At 46.8% G+C, this 20798-nt stretch overlaps 1 protein-coding gene across 7 annotated transcripts; it reads left to right on the plus strand.

Moving 5' to 3' along the window:
* Positions 1–472: 472 nt before the first annotated feature.
* On the plus strand, positions 473–20203 carry GTPBP1 (GTP binding protein 1). Of its 7 annotated transcripts, none has more exons than XM_040594298.1 (15): positions 600–689; positions 1717–2176; positions 3361–4439; positions 6232–6343; positions 8840–9020; positions 10076–10424; positions 10855–10978; positions 12902–13016; positions 13471–13615; positions 13746–13928; positions 14733–14868; positions 15448–15626; positions 16143–16340; positions 17469–17510; positions 17950–20203. In XM_040594298.1, the coding sequence occupies exons 4-15, from the start codon at positions 6238–6240 to the stop codon at positions 18040–18042; spliced, it is 1851 nt and encodes a 616-aa protein (XP_040450232.1). In that variant the 5' UTR covers positions 600–689; positions 1717–2176; positions 3361–4439; positions 6232–6237; the 3' UTR covers positions 18043–20203. The 7 variants fall into 7 exon arrangements, with proteins under 7 accessions (XP_040450230.1, XP_040450231.1, XP_040450232.1 ...); XM_040594301.1 differs by having other exon boundaries at positions 674–689; positions 2013–2176; XM_040594300.1 differs by lacking the exon at positions 3361–4439.
* The last annotated feature ends 595 nt before the right edge of the window (positions 20204–20798 follow it).

A 20798-nucleotide genomic window follows, 5' to 3' on the forward strand; every position in this document is an offset into this window, starting at 1 on the left:
ACCCGTGGCGCTCCCCCCCATTCCATTGGCTTACACGACTGTCCGTGAAAAATTTCCTCTTTCTCATTGGCTAACCCGAGAGAATATCCACCCACCAGGGCGGGCCCTGCCCACCTGCCGCCGCGGCTTGGGCCCACACGGTCGCTGAAGTCTTCTTATCCGATTGGCCTTTAGAGATGTTTGTCATAAGGACCAGCTCTTCTATTGGATAGAAAGCACTGGGCGGGCCGAGCTGGCTCTGTTGTGTACGTATATATAGAAAGTAAGTCGAGCTGGCAGTGGTTTCCCCATTGGCTTCGCGCTCTTCTCGGGGGCGTGGCCGTCCCTCATGAATAACAGCTACTCCGCCCGCTGTCGCCATGGCTACAGGCTAATCGCTCCGTTCCTCCGCCAGTGGTTGGCTGGCACCGCCTTGGCGGGCTGGGGGCGGGGCCGCCGCACCCCCCGGGGCGGAGGGGCGGGCGCGGGGAGGGGCGGGCCGGGCCGGGGCAGGGAAGATGGCGGCGGCGGAACGGAGCCGATCCCCGATGGGGGGCTCCCCGGTGCCGGCCTGCATGTTCGCCCCGGAGCCCGGCTCCCCGGGCGGGGGTCCTCGCGTAGCGGCGGCTGCTTGTCCCCTCCGCGCTGCCTTCGACGCCGAGGACGGCGAGGCGCTCAACGGCGAGCCCGAGATCGACCTCACCAGTAAGGTAGGCCCAGCGGGGGGGCGGGCGGCGGCCAGCGCCGTCACCCTACCGGGCCCCGCGCCGCCCTCTCCCTGGCGGCCGCTTTGCCCGTGGGGCTGCTACCGGGCCCGGCCCGACAGCCGGGACCAGCCCCGCTCCTGGCCGCCGACCTCGCTTCAGGAGAGCGAGGAGCTGGGGGGCCCGCCGGCGTGTGGGGGTCCCCCGGGGGCTTCCCCGCGGGCTGGGCTGGGGTCCTGGGCGCTCTCCGGTGGCCCCGCCATCGCTGGGCCGGGCGGCAGAGCCCGCCGTGCCGTGGGGGGCAGCCGGGAGGGGAGCAGTAAGGTCGAGCTACGAGGAGCTGACAGCGGGCTGTGCCCTGGCCGGGGGCGGCGGCGCTGGCCGGCCTGCCCGCCCGGCTCCTTCCCCTCGGCGGCCCGGGAAACGCCGGCGGCGGGTGTTGCGTCTTCTCAGCAAGCGCCGGGTTTGAAGCTGACAGTTGCTTTAACGTCTCGCTCACGTTTTTCCTCTGTGCTCGTTCTCTGTAGTTACCTGCTGCCAGTTGCACTAGTTCCTGGGGCTTTGTTCACATTCTTAAAAGCAGGTCAGAGCTCATAACTTGAGCACGAGGGCTCAGTGACAAGGGTGCTTCGCTCTTGGAAACCGGGTCAAATCAACACCAAAAGGTTTGTTCGCCTTGTGCAGTTTCTTTCTAGGATCTAAGTGGCAAAACTTCGTGGTGGTATTATTTCTGTCGGAATCCATTCTGACTTCCATCTTGCAGGAAGGTACATTGTAGTAATACGTGCATGCCAGAGCCCACCACAGACTGCATTAGCTGCCTTTCCATGCTGTCTTCTACTTTTTCCCAGTTGGCTGATCTCTTTAACTTTATACCTTTTGCTGCCAAGGGTTTGATGTATTGAGATGCCATCTCCCACTCTAAAGTCTCCTGAAAACTTGGTTCGGTCCACTTGTAATTGTATGATGTAGAAGTCAGCATAGCTGGTGTTTCCTCCTGTTTTTCTGCCATCCCTCCTCTTCGTGCTTCCAGCTGGAGTTGTTCCAAAGTCCTGGATTTTCTTGCCCTCTGTGGAGAAATGAAGAGAGAGGAATTGTGGTGTGTGGATGTGGAAACATTTGTTTTTGAGGGGGTGACTGGATATTTTACAGTGTGGTACTGTATTAAAACAAATGTTATGAAGATGTCTTACAAGATGATAAAGAACAGAAATCAAACCTGCACTATCTATTGAGCCACCTGTTCGTGCCTTAATGAGCTGGACAAGATTTTGGTACAGGATGCCAATATTGATCTGTGCTTTGTCTTGGACGTGGCTGATGTGGAAGGGGGCCCAGGATGATGCCAAGGGCTGTGTCACTGATTCTTGACAGCGAGGAACCTGACCAAAACTCTGACAAAGAGAGAGAAATGCTTTTCTGCCACAACCTCCGTTTGTGTAGTCAACCTGTCTTCCATTCCTAGAAATCTGCAGACACTACAGAGGTGATAGGTAAGCCTTTTTTAATGTTTATTACAAGTTATTTTCCCATATAGCAGTGTACACCTGCTATCTTTTCCCTAGACCTTTCATTTGTCTCTGTCTTGGATGAGAACTAAGACTATGAGCTCTGCCCCGTCTCTCCAAATTACTGTCCCACTGTGCACTCAAAACAGCAATTGCATATGGTGAGAATGCAGTAGCTAATTGCCCCTGCCTTCCCTGATACCTCCATCTTTTCTGTCTTCCCAGCTGAATTGCTGCCGTCCAATTCCTGCTTCAGGTGATGATTTCCAGCGCATTCAGTTTGTTTGCTAGTTGCTGCTTCTGTCCTGGTCTGACCCAGCCCCTTGCTGTGTTACATACTTTTCTCCCAGTCCTCCCCCAGTGTGTTCATTGTAAGGCGTGCTCTTTTTAGAGAGGACCACTTTGGGATTCAGTTGTCAAGTGCACCTGTCTGCTGGTCAAGCAAACAGTTCTATTCATCAGCACAAACTCATTTATCGTGTTGATCTTAATGGGTGTTTGTTTTCCTTTCAGTACTAACACACTGCAGTAGTAATCATCTTTCAGGTCAAAACCATATCACACAAGGCTATTAGTGAAGTTGATACTTATATTAGATCTACATTGGCAACAGAACATTAATAGCACTTGAACTATGTATGTCCACAGGACACTGAAAGCTAAATACGATGTTACAGAAGAGGTCTTTCCCCCAACTTCCCAATGGCTGGTAGTGGCCTTCCAGCCATCCAAAATATCAGGCTATGCTATTCCAATAAAGAGCAGCACTACATACCATGTAGTATTTGGTTTGCCCTTAATCTTTATAGTTTGCTGCCTCAGGGATATGGGATGCTTCTTTTATGAGGACTGTCTGTAGCAGTGCTGATATAACCTGAGCTCAATCTCACCGGTGTCTTGAAACTGCTGTTAATTAATACTATGGCCTCTTGCTTGCTGTTGGGCAGGGCAGAATGGCACTTGTCCCCCTGTAGTAAACTCAGACAGCTGTAGCTATTACCCACCTCTGGTGTATGTTAAGCCCAAAACTGAGGAAAGGTGGGAAGAGCCACCTCTCCCCAGAGACTGGGAAAGGACATCAGAGATGGCATCTCAAACTTGTGAGATATATTTCCTTCTGCTGTCATGAGTATAAAACAATAACTGGTTGTTACTTTTTTGCCCTATAGGAAATCTGAGGTTGCTAGACCCACATGGCTCCTACTGTTAACTGCTCAATGCCTGGCAAAGTGGAAGGAACAAAAGTGAAAATTTTTGACTTTGTGAAAAATTCTGAAAAACATGAATACCTAGTGCAAGCATGGAGGGGATTGCTCAAAGGTGAAAAGCCAAAAAAAAAAAAAAAAAAGGCAGAGAGGCCAAGACGGAGGGCCTCTTTTTGACCGAGGAGATGGCAAAGAACAGGCTTCCTCTGTCCAGGAAGCTAGCTAAAGAGATCTTCAAAACAGCAAGTAAAGTCTTACAGTGACCTAGGAAACTGCAGAACTGGCTGGGGGCTGCAGGCTGCAGAAGCAGCCGCTAGAAATACTGAATGGCATTGGAAGGTGTGATCCATGAAAGCTGCTATTTGTTCTACACATCCTTCTCTTGATGTCTCACTTTATCAATATCAACTGTAAGCTTCATCAGCCCCAGGGCAGGCTTTGGAGGCGGTCTACCACTGGAACACCCTTTAGCAGCACCTTTGCATGGCAGTGAAAGCAGCAGTGTTTTGAGCTGATGTGTGTAGGTACTATGCTGTTTGAGCCCCCAGATCTCCTGCCTGGTACCATGAAGAAAGGCTACTGCAAGCTGCTCGGCTGAAATGTCCCCTGGTACTTTAGACAACACCCTGCCTACTCACACTGCTGAAACATTTGAACTCAGAAAAATAAAGCTGGTGATGAGACTTGAAGAAACTGACGTTAGTGTGCCTCTACACTGGTAGCCCCTGTTGTTTTATTGATCTTTATGCGTATGACAGCCTATTTAATAGATCTTCCTGAGTTCCTGACCTGTGCTGGTGCACTAGCCTAAACTGTGAGCCTGTCTGCTGTGTTTCCAGGAAATCCTGAAAGTGCTTGCTGGCCAAAACAAGCCCTACACATCAACGCACAGCCTTCCATTCCTGTCCTGATCAAGCCTCTGAACAGTTGCTGATCTCCTCCTCAATACATTTACATCCAGTTGTCTCCTTTAAGAAGAAAACAAAACCACAAGAAAAACTAATGAAGGCAAAACTCAGTCCTCTGTAGCATGACATAGAAAGGTTATGTGGCCTTCCACATCAGTGTGCTTTGCTACCCTTTGCAGACCATGCCAAGCATTTAAAAGGCTTAGGTAGGGCATGTGTCTAAAAGAGGCAGGTGAAAATGATTGTCTCTTGTAGCTCTCCGGCCCTTGCAGATACCTACATGCTTTGTGTGACCCTTAACTTTTGAGGAAAATGTTGCTTTGGCTGCCTTAAACCTTCTAACCAGCACTTGCTGTCTGTGCTTCAGTTTTCCAGATGCATGCATCGCTATAGTTTTGAAAGCTGCTTAAGCATTATTTATAGGGTTTTGCACTCCCTTACACTCCAGAATTCTAATAAAGGTCTTCATCAACCATTTAGTAGTAGTAGGCGGTAAAGGTAGTTCCTCCTTGAATACATATTATGTTAGCTGTGCTAGCAAGTCAGGCTGTGTTAGTAGGGAATGTTGGGCGGGTTTGAAGATTTAGTCATTGTGAGCTGCTGTAAGCCATATGTGTTAGGCAAATCTAGCACAGATTTCAGACTAGCTGTAGCGCATAGTGAAGGGAAGTACATCTTTCTGGGCATGATTTTGGAATGTGTATGTTAGGACAGCTAGTGGAAGTATGGATTTCACTGGGTGTTGTAGAGGGGCACAGGTGTGCCTACCCATAGGGCTATCAGTAGGTGGTAGCCTTTACAACTCCTACTAAAAGTGCCTTTTTAACAGAAACGCATATCTTGGTTGCAGCAACTATTAAGCTATGGTACCAGGTTGCTCAGCCACCAACAGATTTGTTACCATGGAGGCAGCCAGAGAGCAGGTAGCCCATCAGTCCTGAATGGGTGATAAGGTTTCCTTGTTCTGCCACTGTCCTGCCACCATTGTAGCCACTCTGTGTGAGTGTCCTCAGCTGTATTGTATGAGCAACACAGGTTTTTGCCAGAAATGGTGCTACACCATTCTGTTCTAAGAAGAATCCTTCCTTCCAAGAGCACTGTCTCGTTGTCCTCATTTGTTGCTTTGTTTCTGTCCACTTTTTCTTTCTTTTGATGTCTCTGTAGGGAAGGGCAAAGGAAGTTGCGTTTGTTGCAATAACTGCAGTTAAAACTTGTTGGCAACGCAGCAGCGGGCTTGCAAAACTGCAGTTCTCCACTGGTGAAATGTCCAAATATGCTCGTACAAACTGCTTTGTATTTCTGCCTCTAAGCACTGTAATGTAAAGTACCTGAAGTTTTGTTAGGAGTTTAAAAATAAAGCTTATTCATGTTCTTTCCTTCCCCTCTGCCCCCTCAGAAAACAAAAGGGAACATTGAGTATGTGAAAGACTTATGAGATGCTCTAGGTGTGCTCTGTGGTGAGGTCTGGCTGTCCCGTCATGCTTTGGGGGAGCAGCAGCACTCTGTGCAGCACAGACTGTGGAGTACCCAGCTAAGAAATTACTTTGGAGAAGATATCTCTTCCCCTTTCAGTTATCCTTGCATGGCAACATGTATTACACAGAAGTAGAAGCGGGATGTTCACTTAAATGTGTCTTTTAAACTTTGGTTACTTCAAAATGAGGTGCTTGGTTATTCATATTTGCTTTGAAGTGTACCTTGCAACATAAATGAACTCTGAGCAAATAACCTTGTGTAGTGTCACAAGGAAGCAGCTGTCAGCAAAGCTGGTTTTAAAAAAACAACAACAAACCCAAACCACCAGAAAGCAGTCCTTGAAAAAGAGCCCTTCTTTCTCAATAAAGCACACAGATTGATTGTCCTTATAACTGAAGCTGGTTTTGAAATTGCTTGACATCTGCAAATGGATATTTAATCTTTTTTCCAGCTAGTGATGGTGAGTCCAACTTCAGAGCAGTATGACAGTTTGCTCCGGCAGATGTCAGAGAGAATTGATGAGGGATGTGGGGAGACCATCTATGTCATTGGTCAAGGATCAGGTGAGTATAGATTCCTCAGGAAAAAACCAAAAACCATTAAAATTATTAGAAAAACCTAGTTCATCTAACTGGACTGCTGCTGAAGGTAGTGCTTACTTCTCCAGAATAAGTTGGAAACCTCCACAAAGTATAGCAGAACATGTAGGACAAATTCTTTTATTTTATTCCTGCCAGCAGCTGTCTTATGTAACATATTTTTTGTATAAAATCATCCAAGTTCCTTTTTGGAAGTAAGGCATAAGTTGTCTAGGCACACCAGGAAACGATGAAGGATATGAAATTATAGTAACGGTTTTAGTACAGACGTCCTCGATGTCTGAGGGAGGTCTTTTTCTGTCTGGTTTCATTAAATTCTCCATTGTAAGTAACAGTATTTGTACTGTACAGGAATGTATTTGAGATACTTCAGATAGCCGAAATACCTGCTGCTGACTTTCTTTGTTAGTGTGCATTTGTACTATGGAGAGAAAGGTTTTCCTTTCCTCAGCAGGAGGCCTTTATTTTTATGTTAACTTGGGTATGACTGCAGTCATTCGCCTTTGCAGATTTTAGCAGCTAGCATTGATTACCTCTTTTTCACAATTTGAATATATGCATCTGATGCTGGTACAGTAATATTGAACATGGCCTTGCTTTGAAATTTCAGTTTCTTTTCTGAATGCAAAAAAATTGTCTATGGCTGTCATAAAGCTGAAGGCATGTTTCAAATATATTAGATATCTGCTGGATATCAAGTTGTTACAATCAAACATTCTACTAGTTACTATGTTTAAGGAAGAATACAAAACCCTAGTCATCACTGCCAAGGTTGGCTGAGATAATGTAGGGAGGGAGCTGCGTTACCTCAGAACAGTGTGCTTTTGGGGCTTTCCTGGTGTCTTGCAAAGCAGCCAACATAGAAGAAAGGCCAGGATTAGATGGCCAGTGGTCGTGCAGCCAGTATCGCAGAGATAATGCTCTTGCCTCCCAGTGAGCTTCCCACATGTAGTCCAATTTCTTGGTATTTGGGATAACCACATCTGCAGCAGAGAACTAACAAGCTGGGCTAGTAACTGCTTTGTCTTCTAGGATACCCTGTGAGGGTGTTAACTGGTGGTTGTTGCAGTGATGTACTTGGATATAGGCATTTCTTTCTTACAAGTATGAGCTAAGACTTCTGACTTCATTTTGGATTGCTGCATAGTCAAGGAAGATGGGGATCTTTTCTGTGAATTGGAACCAGAAAAAAAATCTTTATAATGCTGTCCCAGTTGCTCCTTCTCATTCACTTTGAGTGTCTATGATTTTGATCATCATGGATACCCAACTCAGATGACTGAGAAGCTAGTGAAGACTGCCAGGAAGCTCACTGCTTCATCAGTAGTGATCCTTCTCTTTCTCACTTGGCCTTTACACCTCTCCTGTCCCCTACTTCTCATTCCCCTTCTATGACCCAAGACCCCAGCTGTGGTGCTTTTTGCTTTCCCCACCATCTCAACAGCTTCTCAGCCAGCTTATGAGTTGGGCTGGAAACCATCCAGCAAATCTACTTGTTGTAGAGATGTGCAGTAGTTAAAATGCTGCTTAGTTCATGCAAACTGCAGTTACTGCCTTCCAGCTGATGAGTCAGCTGTGCATATGCATGCACACACAGCAATAGCTTTGGACATCCAGGTGCGTGTGGCTCTGTACCTTGGTTTGTTGGTTGTTTTTTTTTAATCCACAGAGGAGATTCTGTCCTGAAGTCTGTGCAGCTTCTCAGCACCTGGGTTAGGAGAGAAGCTGAGAGCTGTGGTGGCCTTGGAACTGCGTAGATAGTTGCCACTGGCTTGCTCTGACTGTCAGCTCTTTGCTTGGGTGAGCTGTTCAGAGGCAGCGTGCCTTCTTGCTGTTTTCAGGCCTCGTGCTGTCAGCATTTCTTTCAAAGTGCCAGGACGAAGGCAGTGAGACATGCCAAAACCACTGTTCTAACTGGAGTATGGAGGGGCTAAAGAAATTGCTGTGCAGGCCAGACTTGCAGAAATTGTGTACCTAGGATGTGGTTTTATAAAATAAGCTGATTGTTTAAATTGGTCCCATGTTTACCGGTTAATTGTGGTGATACTTCAGTCAGAGCTTTCCTTTTGTTAATGCTTTTCCCTTTATTGCAATGCAAGAGGAGATGTTTTATCTGACTGAAGGAAATCGCACGAAAAGTACTTTCAGCATGTGAAATAAGGGAATTAGACAGTCTTTTTTGCCAATCCGTAAGTATTTGCTTGTAGAAATTGTGAAGTAAACTCCTCTAGATTAAAGACGGTGCTTTTCTAGTGTGTTTTAAGTCCTCTATGGGCTAAAGGCTTAAAGACTGTCCCTTTTTATTTTGGGCAAAGGGTGCTTATTCTGTTTACATGGCTGACGTCTCCAGTCTGCATAAAGTTCTGATCAGTGTGAAAATCCCAGGCAGAGTGCTGCTGCTGCTGACCATTGCAAGGTGGTGCTCACTGACTGTCCTTTGTCTCTTCAACATCATGCTAGATGGAACTGAATACGGTCTGAGTGAAGCAGACATGGAAGCATCCTATGCCACGTTGAAGAGCATGGCAGAGCAGATAGAGGCAGATGTGATCCTCCTGCGGGAGCACCAGGAGGCAGGGGGCAAGGTGCGCGACTACCTTGTTCGGAAACGTGTGGGTGACAACGACTTCCTGGAGGTCAGGTGAGGAGCCAGGTGGAGACAAAGTTAGTCAGCAGCCCAGCTGCATTTTTACCGTGTGAGCAGTCCATGATGCTGAGCCAGCAACGCTGATTCGAATCTGGGTGTTGTAGCTACCCAACAAAGGGAATTGAGCTTGACCACTCCTTTGCTAATGAAATGGCCTTTTTGTTGTTGTTGCTGTCTCTTTTGTGTTTGTGGACATTTGCCTGTGTTTAGCTGAGAACTGTGAAGCTTTCTGGGTGACAGCTTCACAGTTTGGGGATCTTTTGTGTGCTGAATCCCAGTAGGGAGTCACATATGTGCATGTGTGTCTGTGTGTGTGCATATATGCACACTGCTGGGACACAGTAATTTTGATGAAGGGTTCAGTTCTATTCCAAGACTGTGGTGATCCAAGTCACCTTTTAATGCACATGAAATAGCTTGTGTAGCATGACTTGAGAGTCTGTCCAGACCTGGATAGAATGGATTTCCAACATTTCCCAACAACTATAATAGCCACCTTTATCAGAGGCAAGGAAGGAGATTGCTGCCTGAGAGGGTTTTCCCCTAAAATGTTTTATTGTTGTTTGAGCTTTTACTTTTCTGGGAACAGCAATTTCAATTTCTGTGCTCTCCCTAGGACCTGGTGCTATTGCAACATGAAGAGTATAGAAAAGCAGAGGTATTCTAGACCAAGTTGGGATTTAGTCTTTCTTTTAAACTGCCACAGTGTATATGTTGGATTGCAGAGACTAGCAGTTGGAAGAGCATGTATGGCATCAAGCAATGTCAGGTTCAGCTGACTGTGTTCTGGACACGACTGACATGTTTCCGCAGTCTTCCACATCCCAGTTCCCAGAGTCTGAGATCTCTGCTGTTAACTAACGACTGTGACAGAATCTCTGCTCTGCTTGTGAAGGTTTAACATTTTTTAATCTCTGTTTGAATGTTAGGGAGAAAAAGCTAGTTATTTGCAGGAGCAATGGTGTTTGGCATTTGGGGGGTTTTTTGATCACTTGTTTGTTTCTTCAGTTACCATATTTTACCAGGTTCCTTTTACCTTTCCCCTCCAGGGTAGCAGTGGTTGGCAATGTGGACGCAGGAAAGAGCACGTTGCTGGGTGTCTTGACACATGGTGAACTAGACAATGGCCGAGGCTTTGCTCGGCAAAAGCTCTTCCGCCATAAACATGAGATTGAGTCAGGTCGCACCAGCAGCGTGGGCAATGACATTCTGGGCTTCGACAGTGAGGGCAACGTGGTGAACAAGCCTGACAGCCATGGTGGCAGCTTGGAATGGACAAAGATCTGTGAGAAATCCACCAAGGTCATTACTTTCATTGACCTGGCAGGTCATGAAAAGTACTTGAAAACCACCGTCTTTGGCATGACTGGCCATTTACCTGACTTCTGCATGCTTATGGTAGGTAGCAAGAAAGACGTACTGTACGGGGCTGTTCACAGCTTTAACAGCCTCAACTTCTTTCGTATTGCAAAGTCCCTGGGGGGTGGTGGAGGGAAGCAGCATCTCCCAGGGGTGGAGAGCAGAAGTCACTGTATCTCACCAGGACTCTTGAGGCAAGTGCCCTGGGACTGACACTCCCAGACAGGCCTAAGGTGTATGATTTTTGAAAACTGAAAGATTTCTAAATTCCAGAAAACCTGGTTAAACCAAGGAGAAATGAGTCCTTAGTTAGTGTCCAACAGCATTTGAAATGCACTGGGTCTGCTCATACAGTCCCAGTGACATATCTACAATCTAATCACAGCCTACTGCATGTCTGACACAAGACCTTCTCTGTAGCCCAGCAGGAGGAACATTTACATCCCTGTATCTTGTATCCCTGGTGTAGGTTGGCAGTAATGCTGGGATTGTTGGAATGACCAAGGAGCACTTGGGCCTGGCGCTTGCACTTAACGTTCCTGTCTTTGTTGTGGTGACCAAGATCGACATGTGCCCTGCCAACATCCTGCAAGGTGAGTCCGACCAGCTCTCTCCAGGGCTGTTTCTTACCTCTGTATGTCCTCTGCTTGAGTTGAGGAATTACTGCTGGAGAAAAATGGCTTGATCTGCTTTTGACTGCATCTTAAACATCTTCCAGAAATCTCTTTTTTTCCCTTGCCTGTTTTGTAGGCAGTTCACTCATAGTCACCATTTCAAAATTACCTGAATTGGAGGACTCACCTGGGTAACCAGTAAAGTGTTTGCTACAGGGTTTTGCTTAGCTGAGCTCTAAGGGGAGAAGCATACAGTTGGGTTTGTGCCTTTGCTTTCTTTCTGGGTATTTAAACCTGGAGGGAAACCCTGGAAGTTCTCTTGAAAGCTGCTTTCCTCCTCGCCCACGGTTTGAGTGTCATCTTAAGCTTCAATCAAACTTATTGTCCAGCAGCTGTTAGGTGAAAGGGCAGCTGCTTTTTACATCCTGCTCACCTGGGCACTTCTCAAGATACACTGGTATAACTACAGCAGCTCCGTCCTGTGTCTGAACAACCAGTGCATAATAAACCATGGTTCAAAGCAGCTGCTTGTGGGCTATGGTAGCAGGACTGGACTAGACACAGGCGGGGATGGCAGTGAGCAGCAGGGGCTAGCAACATTTTTGCTCAGCAGCAGTTAAAGCAGCACCTCTAACCCCAGCAGTGTCCCTTTAACCTACGCTTGACGTTTTTTCAGGCTGTGATCAACTCTCACCTTTAACATTCTCTTGATGTGTTTCTCACACCTTCAGGAACATGCTGTGGTTAATGAGAGCAATGTTTTTTTTCGATAATCAGTCCTAAGAATCAGGAAAGTGAATGCTCCCGGTACCGTCCGTGGTTAGTTCATTATGTTTCAGGTAAACAGATGCATATGATCAGAAGATTATCTAAATGTGTCTGTAATAGATGTTCGGCAGATAAACTAAGGCCTGACTAAGATAATAACTGGGAAGGAAGGAGAGTCTTTGGCTCTGGGTGAGGAGAGAAGAGCTGCTTGTGGGAGAAGCCACTCCCATGTCCTCTTCTGTTTGTATTAAATAGACGCAAGCTTTGACTCGTGTGTCTTTGAAGAGCAGATGGCATGATTAGATGTTTGTGTTTCTTTATCCAAAAACATTACTTTCCCCATAGGCAACAATTTGTTCACAAAAAACATCTAATTGGATGACAATCATAGCATATAAATGATTTGCTCTTTTAAGCCATATTGGCCTTTTTTTTTTTTTTTCTCACTGTAAGGCACTTTGCAGGAGGCTGATGCTGGTACATCAGGTAATGCCCCTGCTAGTTGATAGATATCAGACTTAGAAAATAAATTGAAGAGAGGCAAAAGATTAAAGCTGGGAGCCATGAGATTCGTCCCAAAATATTTATTTCTGGATCTGGTCCACCTACACTGTCCTAGACTGTGATGGTGACCTTTACCTCTTACATGCTTCTCTAACATTCTAGGGCAGGTTGATTGCCAGGGAATATCTGTTGAGGTTTGTTTGGTCAAAATTGATTTCTAATTCACATGTTCTCAAATATTTCAGTTCCTGAGTGCTGCTGGTTTTCTTTGAATTCAACATGAAAAATCCTTTATAGGAAGAGGAAATACCTTGTAACTCCTTAAAGCTACTTAATGGACAGCTATAAAATGTCTACTTCACAGCATTGCACTTGCAGATGCAAACACTTATGTCTGTTCGTGTATGATGTCGCTTGGCAGCAGGCTAGCTGGCATGAAATGGAAGATGGAATGGCTCCAAAGTCCTACCTGGGCTGCAGCAAACTCATAGTCTCATTCACGCACCTTTAGCCATCTTCTCCTGTCTATTTGTGACAAGAACACCAGTCTCCCTTCAGGGAGAGACCCCACAAAAGCGATTTGTAAAGACGGGAGATGCTGCCCTAACAATATTCATTTCACCCTTTAAGAAACCCTGAAGCTGTTACAGCGACTGCTGAAGTCCCCAGGGTGCAGGAAGATTCCCGTGCTGGTTCAGAGCAAGGATGATGTCATTGTAACAGCCTCCAACTTCAGCTCAGAGAGGTAACGGGAGTAGAGGAGAGTCATTTCTCTTTCGATCCTATTTGGAGACTGGGTGAGAAGATTCAGAAGGAGAGTCCATTGTCTAGATATGTGAAGGTTGCATTTGCCATGTGGTGTGTTGATTCCATAAGAATGTGTTGATTCTGAGCTTGACCTGCTTGTGTTCCCCTCTCTGAGACAGAAATGAGAGGCTGCTTCTGGGCAGTCTGCAGAAGATGGCAGGGTGTTCGGCTTCCTTCCATCCTGGAACCTTACACCTTTTCCTGAATGTCATTAGAAGGCAGAGGCAGTGTTGCAGGTTTTCAAACATGGGGTGTTGTTCATCTGACAGCTTGCCAGGCTCTCCCTTCCTAGCAGTATTGAATTCAGTCCCAAAATTTTGGATGTCTCCCTACATGTAGAATCCCAGGCAGGGAGGTGAACTAACTCCATTTTCATCAATTTTCCTTTACAGAATGTGCCCGATTTTCCAGATTTCAAATGTCACTGGGGAGAACCTAGATTTGCTGAAGATGTTTCTTAATCTCTTGTCTCCACGGACCAGTTACAGGGAAGAAGAGCCAGCAGAATTCCAGATAGATGATACTTATTCTGTCCCAGTAAGTGGCCTATTATTTGGCAGAATTTTCTGTTCCTCCTTTTAGTTTGAAGAAGGTATCTTCCCTACCGAGGGGAGTTCTAGAGCTCTTCTGCTAGCATGGTCTTACTGTTTTTTCTTTTTTGGCATAGGGTGTAGGAACAGTTGTGTCTGGGACAACACTGAGGGGCCTAATCAAGCTCAATGACACCCTGCTGCTGGGGCCAGATCCCCTTGGCAACTTCCTCCCTATTGCTGTCAAGTCCATCCACCGCAAGAGAATGCCCGTCAAAGAAGTGCGGGGAGGCCAGACTGCCTCTTTTGCTTTGAAAAAGGTGAGATAATCTGCTCCAGGCCCACAGAACAGAAACCACCCTCCTAATTTTAGAGTGCTCTTGGAGTTCAGCTGCAGTGAGACTGCTTTTGCAAAGCCCAGCTACCTCATTTTGCAGTGGAATAAAATCCCATAGAACCTCTGTGGATCCTATACCCTGGTTATTCCACCTGACAGCTGCCAGTGATAGTGGTGGGACCCAAGGTAATGAGGAGTGTTGCAGACATAACAAAATGGAAGCATTGGTCTCCTTTTGTGCTGGAACTGCATTAGTATCCTGGGCAGTATATGCATGCTGTTCCTCTCAGCTTGTAGGACCAGCAGCATGATTTGGGATTTAAATATTACCAAAGCTGATGTGATTCCTCCCACAAAAGCTTTCTGTCAATAGAAGCTGCACTGATTTTAAGGGGATATAGTTTAAGCTATACCAAAATTCATGTGGTCAGGCTTATCACATTGTGTTAACAGACATCGTGATTTTGGAGAGATCATCTGCTTGGATAATGTGCAACTAGGATGTATGTTTTGATTTAAAGGATGAGGGAGTTAAAACTTCTCTGTTGGTGTCCAGCATTCCCACCACTTTAACTAAAGCTTCCTTAGAAACTTCAGCTGAAGCTGGGATTTTGAAACCTTTGCATAACATTGTTACATACTGCTAAACAGCTTCTGCTTTGCCTTTTGGTGAGCATAAGTTAGTATCTCTGAAATCCCTTAGGATCCTTCTGGATGCAGTCAGCCAGAGAAGCAAATTTATTCCCTGGAGAATCACGCTAAGGTTTTTTGTGTCGCTGCTTTTTAGATCAAGCGTTCTTCCATCCGGAAAGGCATGGTAATGGTGTCACCCCGCCTGAATCCACAAGCATCGTGGGAGTTTGAAGCAGAGATTCTGGTGCTTCATCACCCCACCACCATCAGCCCACGATATCAGGCCATGGGTATGTGTCTCAGCATTGCCTCGTCTTTATTTCCCGGTGGTAACAGTTTGTATCAGCTCTAGCCTGAGATAATTTTGCTCCCTTGTGGCTCTGTCAAACTGAATATAAGCTATAGTTCCTGGTTTTACCTTTCCCAGCAATGTGTTAGAGAGAGGGGAAGGAGCTGACGGCGGGAATAGGGAGGCTGTAGGTAAAAAGATGTGTGACTCCAAGTGTACTTGTAGCCTGCCTGAGCCAGAGCGCTGTGGTGCAAAGATTCTTCAGCTTCAAATGCTGATGTAAAGATGTGTTTTGGGTCCTGCCCTCTAGCCCAGCTGCTTGGTGTGTAGGATTTTGTTGGGGGTGCTTCAGGAAAGTTTCCATTTGAAGGCAGCTGTTCTAGTTTGATTGTGTTTTCTTTTTGAGGATTGAACAAAAGGAGCTGTGTGACCCACATAGTCTTTGGTACACAGTAGATTTTTACATTGCTGACTCAGTGCTGTTAGCTGTAGGGTAGCAAGAGATGCCTTACATGTCTCTCTGAAGCTTATTCCGCTGATGGTACTGGCTGTTGAGATCCTTTTACATTTGTATTTGCAGTGCATTGTGGCAGCATCCGTCAGACGGCCACGATTCTCAGCATGGACAAGGACTGCCTGCGGACGGGGGACAAAGCCACAGTGCACTTTCGCTTCATCAAAACCCCAGAATATTTGCATATAGACCAGCGGCTGGTCTTCCGTGAAGGCCGCACCAAAGCTGTGGGTACCATCACTAAGGTAAAGGCTGAAGTCTTGACTTTTTTCTGCCCATTAGCTACTTTCGGCACTGAGAAGCCAGCAGGAGAATCCAGATAGCTGTGGAAAATTGAGAGAAGAGACCGTCCTTCGATCACAAATGTCAGCCCTGACGTGGGTTGTGGATGACCAGTGTGCTTTGTTGTGTGGTGGGTCTTCAGCTGGTGTGAATGAGAGAATGTGAAGGTGGGGGATGAGCCAGCTGCCTCCTGGTTCTTCAGGCTCAGTCTCTTTCTGACAGCTTGTAGCTGGTCTCTTTGAGTCATGTTGTGGAAGGTTGAGTGTCACCTCAGCCGAGTGACCCTTTCCACCCTGTAAGGGTTCTTGAGGGCAGCTCAGAGGCCTAGGTTTCTTTGAACAGCTGTTGCTGCATTCTTCTCGTGATGGCTATTGGTATCAAATCTCTTGAGGCTTTTTGTTAAAAAGCAGCGTTGAACCTTGCCAGATTGGCCTAGCTATTTTAGTGCTCATTTTGGCCTCTCCCTTTGTAATCTGCAGTTACTTCAGACCACCAATAACTCACCAATGAACTCCAAGCCACAGCAGATCAAGATGCAGTCAACCAAGAAGGGAGCTGTTACGAAACGAGAGGATGGTGTTCCTCCAGCTGGGACGGCAGGTGGAGGCCCGCCAGCTGGGGACGAGGTCCCCTCAACAGCTGCAGCACCACTGACACCTACTGCCCTGCAACCATTGGTAAGTGAGGAAAATATGTCTGTCCTAGCTGTTTGCATCTTGGTTTCATCTGTTGGAGGAAGGGCACTCTAAAGCACAAGCATTATCCCCTCATACCCTTGAACTCACCTTGGGCCTCAATGTGTGACAGAAACAAATAGAAGCATCAGTAGTGTCACAGCAGAAACCAGAATTCTCTGATGCTCATGGCTGACCTTTCAGCAGCTAGCAGCTTAGGGTTCTGGGACAATTCAGGTTGGACCTCAGGAAGTGTCTAGTCTAACCTCCTGCTCTAAGTGGGATTAACTGTGAGGTCAGACCAGGTTGCTCAGGGTTTTATCCAGTCATGTCTTGAAAACCTCCAAGGTGGAAGACTGCACAACCTCCCTCAGCAACCCGTTTCACTGCTTGACTGTGCTTATAGTGAAGAAGTCTCTACATATACCCAGAAGCTGAACTACTGAAGCATCTAACAACCAGTCACAGAATGGGTTTCTACTGTCTGAATCAGAAGTAGAACATCCCTGCTCTAGGGAAATGACAACCTAAGTAGTAGTATTAGGCACAGGTCGTCTGCCTTGTCAAGGAGGGAGGATGGAGATGTCCGAGGAGAAAGAAAGGCTTATCTCTTTCTAGAGAAATTTATCCAGGTGGTTTTGTTAGTTAGGACTTCTCAGCTCAGCTTGTCCAAGAAAGGTACCTAGCTTTTCTGGGTCTGAAAGGAATGGAAACTCAATTCTAACTGCAGGCTTTGGGAGCTATTTCTCAGCTTTATTACTGATAGAAGAAAGGTCTTCTCCTTTTAGTGTACTTAGCTAGTAAGTGAAAGGTTCAGGAAGCGATTCTGTCAAGAGACCTGGTCAGTGTTCCCCCCTCTTAGTTCTAGCTATCTTGGTTGCCACTGGTCAAGTCTTGTCCTCTTGAGCCAGGCTGGCTGCTGAAAGAGGGCCCTCTGGCAGGGGTCCTCTGCCTTTGCATGTGCCTGTGGCTTCTTAATGATCCCCCATCTCCTCCTTGTCTTGTTGTAGCGTCACTGTGGTTGCAGGTAGTGCTCCCAGCTTGCTCTTTGTTTTGTCCCTCCCCCTGAGAGTTTGTGTTGCTTTTGTTCTTGCTTACCTCTGCCTCTCTCTCCTTGCTGTCTCCCCTCAGCCTGCACTGGATGAAGAGCCCCACATCCGTGAGGGCAATAAGGTATTTGGCTGCTTTAAAGGAGAACGGTGGTGGGCTTGCTGGCTTGAGGCTGGGAACAGTTAGGTTAGCAAGAGAGCCCTGGTAGGGGGGTTGGGGGCCTTTCCTTCCATTCTGCACAAAGCCAAGGGAGCCTGAGGCCTTGGTTTCTCAGATGCTGAGCCCCATGGCACTTGCTGACTCTCATGGGAGTGAAATGTTCAGAAAATTGGGAAATCAGGTCCTTTCCAGCTTGAAGGGCTGAACTTCATGGTATATCTGACTCCTCCTTCCTTCATGGTGTGTCTGTCTGCCTTCTCTCCTCCCTGCAGTGGTAGGAGGTTGCTCAGTCACAACTGCTGTCCTGCTGTCTGGGTGTGTATGTAATCCATCCGAACTCCTGCTGTGTTGATACTCTGATTCAGAGGTCACTGCACACTAAAGTGTCTCTTCTTGTTTTCAGTCAAAAGTCGGAGGAGGAGGCCGGCGACGTGGGGGTCAGCGCCATAAAGTGAAGTCTCAGGGAGCCTGTGTGACTCCTGCCAGTGGCTGCTGAATTTCTTACTCCTCCTCCCTCTGAGGAATTCCTCCCCTTCCCTTCATTTCTTATCCAAAAGATCCAGAGCAGCTTAAACCAAAACCCATCCCAGCTGATTGGCTGCAGAAGAATCGTCTCTCCTCGCTGAAGGAAGCGATGAAGAGCATAATTTATAAGCTAATGAAGGTGATAAGACACACAGAACTGAGTAACTGACACCTTCCTCCTCCCCCCATCGACACATTTTTGTACATCATGGGCTTAGTTTTTATTCTTAGTTTTTATTATATTTTGTGTGCATGAAGATGAGAGTCTGGATAGAACTGCAAAGAGCCAGTTAGCTGCCTCCCTCCTCCCTCACCCCTTTCTGTCCACAGGACTTGCTGCTCTCCTCCTGTTTGCTGTCTCAGATCCAGGGATTAGCAAATGCCTGAAATTTCAGACTTGCAAAGGTTAAAACATGTTGTTAGGATGGCTCCATAGGGCATTGTTTCCTCACCACTGCAGCCCTGTGCCAAATATGTTTCTGGATTCCCTCCATCTTAAACTGTTCCTGAGTGGGTTTAATTTAGTGACTGAAGTTTGATAGAGATAGTAAGAAATTTCATTAGTTGGAAATCTAAGAAAGAAACAAATAGGAAAGCAGTTCTTGATGTTGAGGAATCCTATACTGAATATCCTTCTCAAATACGTTGATAGCACTTAAGATTTTAATTAGAGACAGAATGAAATGGGCAGACATTTGCCCATCCTGTTTCACTTCCCGTCATGCTGCTTTTTCTATTGTTTGTTCAGTGCGCAGTGGAGCAAATCTAACCTGCCTCTGAAGGCTGCAGCAGCTCAATTGACAGTATTAAGAATATAGTGCAGGAGCACTTGGTCCATCCCTTGAGCCAGGGAAAGCCTCACCTCGATGGACAGAGATCACAGGTGGTAATATACTTCTGAAACAGAGACACCAGGGAAACGTGACCTCCACTTGATTTTGTTTACTCCAAGGTTTCCCAAATCTTTTCTGGAACTCACTGGCCAAACTTTGCCATGGCAGAGGCAAGATTTGTCTTCTTCCCTCTTGGATGAAGAGGCCAAGGATGAATTAGTACTAAAATTATAGAAATACTTTCAGGTTTGAAAGTATGTGGTAATTTTTCTGACTTGCATTTAATTTTTTTTAAGATTGTGGGTTTTTTTATGACAAATTCTGGCTTCTCCAGGAAGGCCCTGCAAGGACGGTGTGTAAATTAACTGTATTGTTACCATGCTTTTTAACTCTGCTTTGTGCAAGTGATCAACTCTGTGCTGATTTTGATGTCTCCTTCTAACACTGCCTCTTGGTTCTCATGAGGACAGGAGTGATCCTCTGCCAGCTTGTGGTGAGCTGTGGGAGCATTTTGAGGGAGGAGGTGGTATCCTCAGCAAATCGTCGCTCTCCCCAGCAGGTGTGGTCGGCCTCGGTTTCTTTGAGGGCTTCCTCCTCCAATGAAGGACTTTAATTAGAGGGAGACTGTAAAGTTTCTGTCCCTCCTTAGCGGGTTGTTCCTGTTTCTCACTCTGTGGCACCTGTGTGCAGTTCATTTCAGTTCACCTTGTGATTCAAGGTAGGCTTTCAAGCGGACAGAGCGACAGCAGGCTTAGTGGGGAGAGCGCATCTCCCGATGCCAGCACCAGCACTCCAAGAGCATTAAGTGGCATGGGAGAGGGGAGAAATGTGGTTTGGGGGGGCAAGGGTACTTTGCCTTAGAGACTGCAGTGGCCTGAGTGTGGGTGGAAGGGGGAGGTCAGACAGTCCTTTCCAAGCTATGTGCCTAAATACCAGCACTCTTCTGGTGAGGGAGGAATTATAGGCGGCTACAACACTAATAGCACCCGCATTGTGAGGGGGTGTGAAGTGTGGCTAAGCAGGGCACAAGGGCCTGGTTGGTTTGTCTTCTGGCCCTGTAGCAGCATCGGACTGCATCTGATTTCACTGCCCTCTATTTCTGAGGGGAGCAGCGAGCTCCGGGCAGTATTCTCTTTCTCCATTCCTTGTGCTCCAAGTGAAGGAGACTGCTGAGACTGGAAGAAGGTTTACTTCAGTTTGTGCAAAGGAGGTGGTGTGATCTCTCTTTTGTGACCAGCATTCAAAGATCACTCGGGCTGGTGTGATCTATAAAATAAATTTTAAACAAGTTTGTTCCAAGTTAAAGTATGTCTTGTTGCTTTTTGTCCCTCTGGAAAAATCAGTGCTTGCCGCTTTAATGCCAGAAGCCAGACCAAGTGGGTTTGCCTGGCACCAGGCTCCTTTGCTGGCTATGAGGCTGCATTCATCGTGATGGCAGGGGAGGGCATGCCGTGCTGTAGGAGAGCTGCCGCTGAGCCTCTGCGTAGCCCCTGACAGCTTTTACTCTAAGATTTGGTGCTTCTCAGTGACAGAGTAGTGAAATGAGAACACTTGCATGGTGTGAGCTATGCTGTTAGGTGTGTACATGTGTGTCTAAGAGCTGCTATGGCAAATCATTTGGGGCCAGCTCCACAGGAGGATGCAGGTTTAGCACAGCACTTCCACTGCCTGTGTACGTTTGTGCTCCCTGGGCCCTCACCATGACTTGCACCTTACCCATTTTTGTAAACACAGAGGGACTCTCCAGGGCTTGGAATGGGCCTTTTCTTGCCTCCTCCTAATCTCAGACATTCACAAAAGCTCTTCCTGCCCTGCACAGCCCTCTCACAGGTAAGTGTTGGGCTGGTAGCTGGAGCAAAGGCCCATGCAGCCCCCCTCCTCCTGCAGATGGCTG

The sequence above is a fragment of the Falco naumanni genome, chromosome 5, assembly GCF_017639655.2.
Source record: "Falco naumanni isolate bFalNau1 chromosome 5, bFalNau1.pat, whole genome shotgun sequence".
Taxonomy (NCBI): domain Eukaryota; kingdom Metazoa; phylum Chordata; class Aves; order Falconiformes; family Falconidae; genus Falco; species Falco naumanni.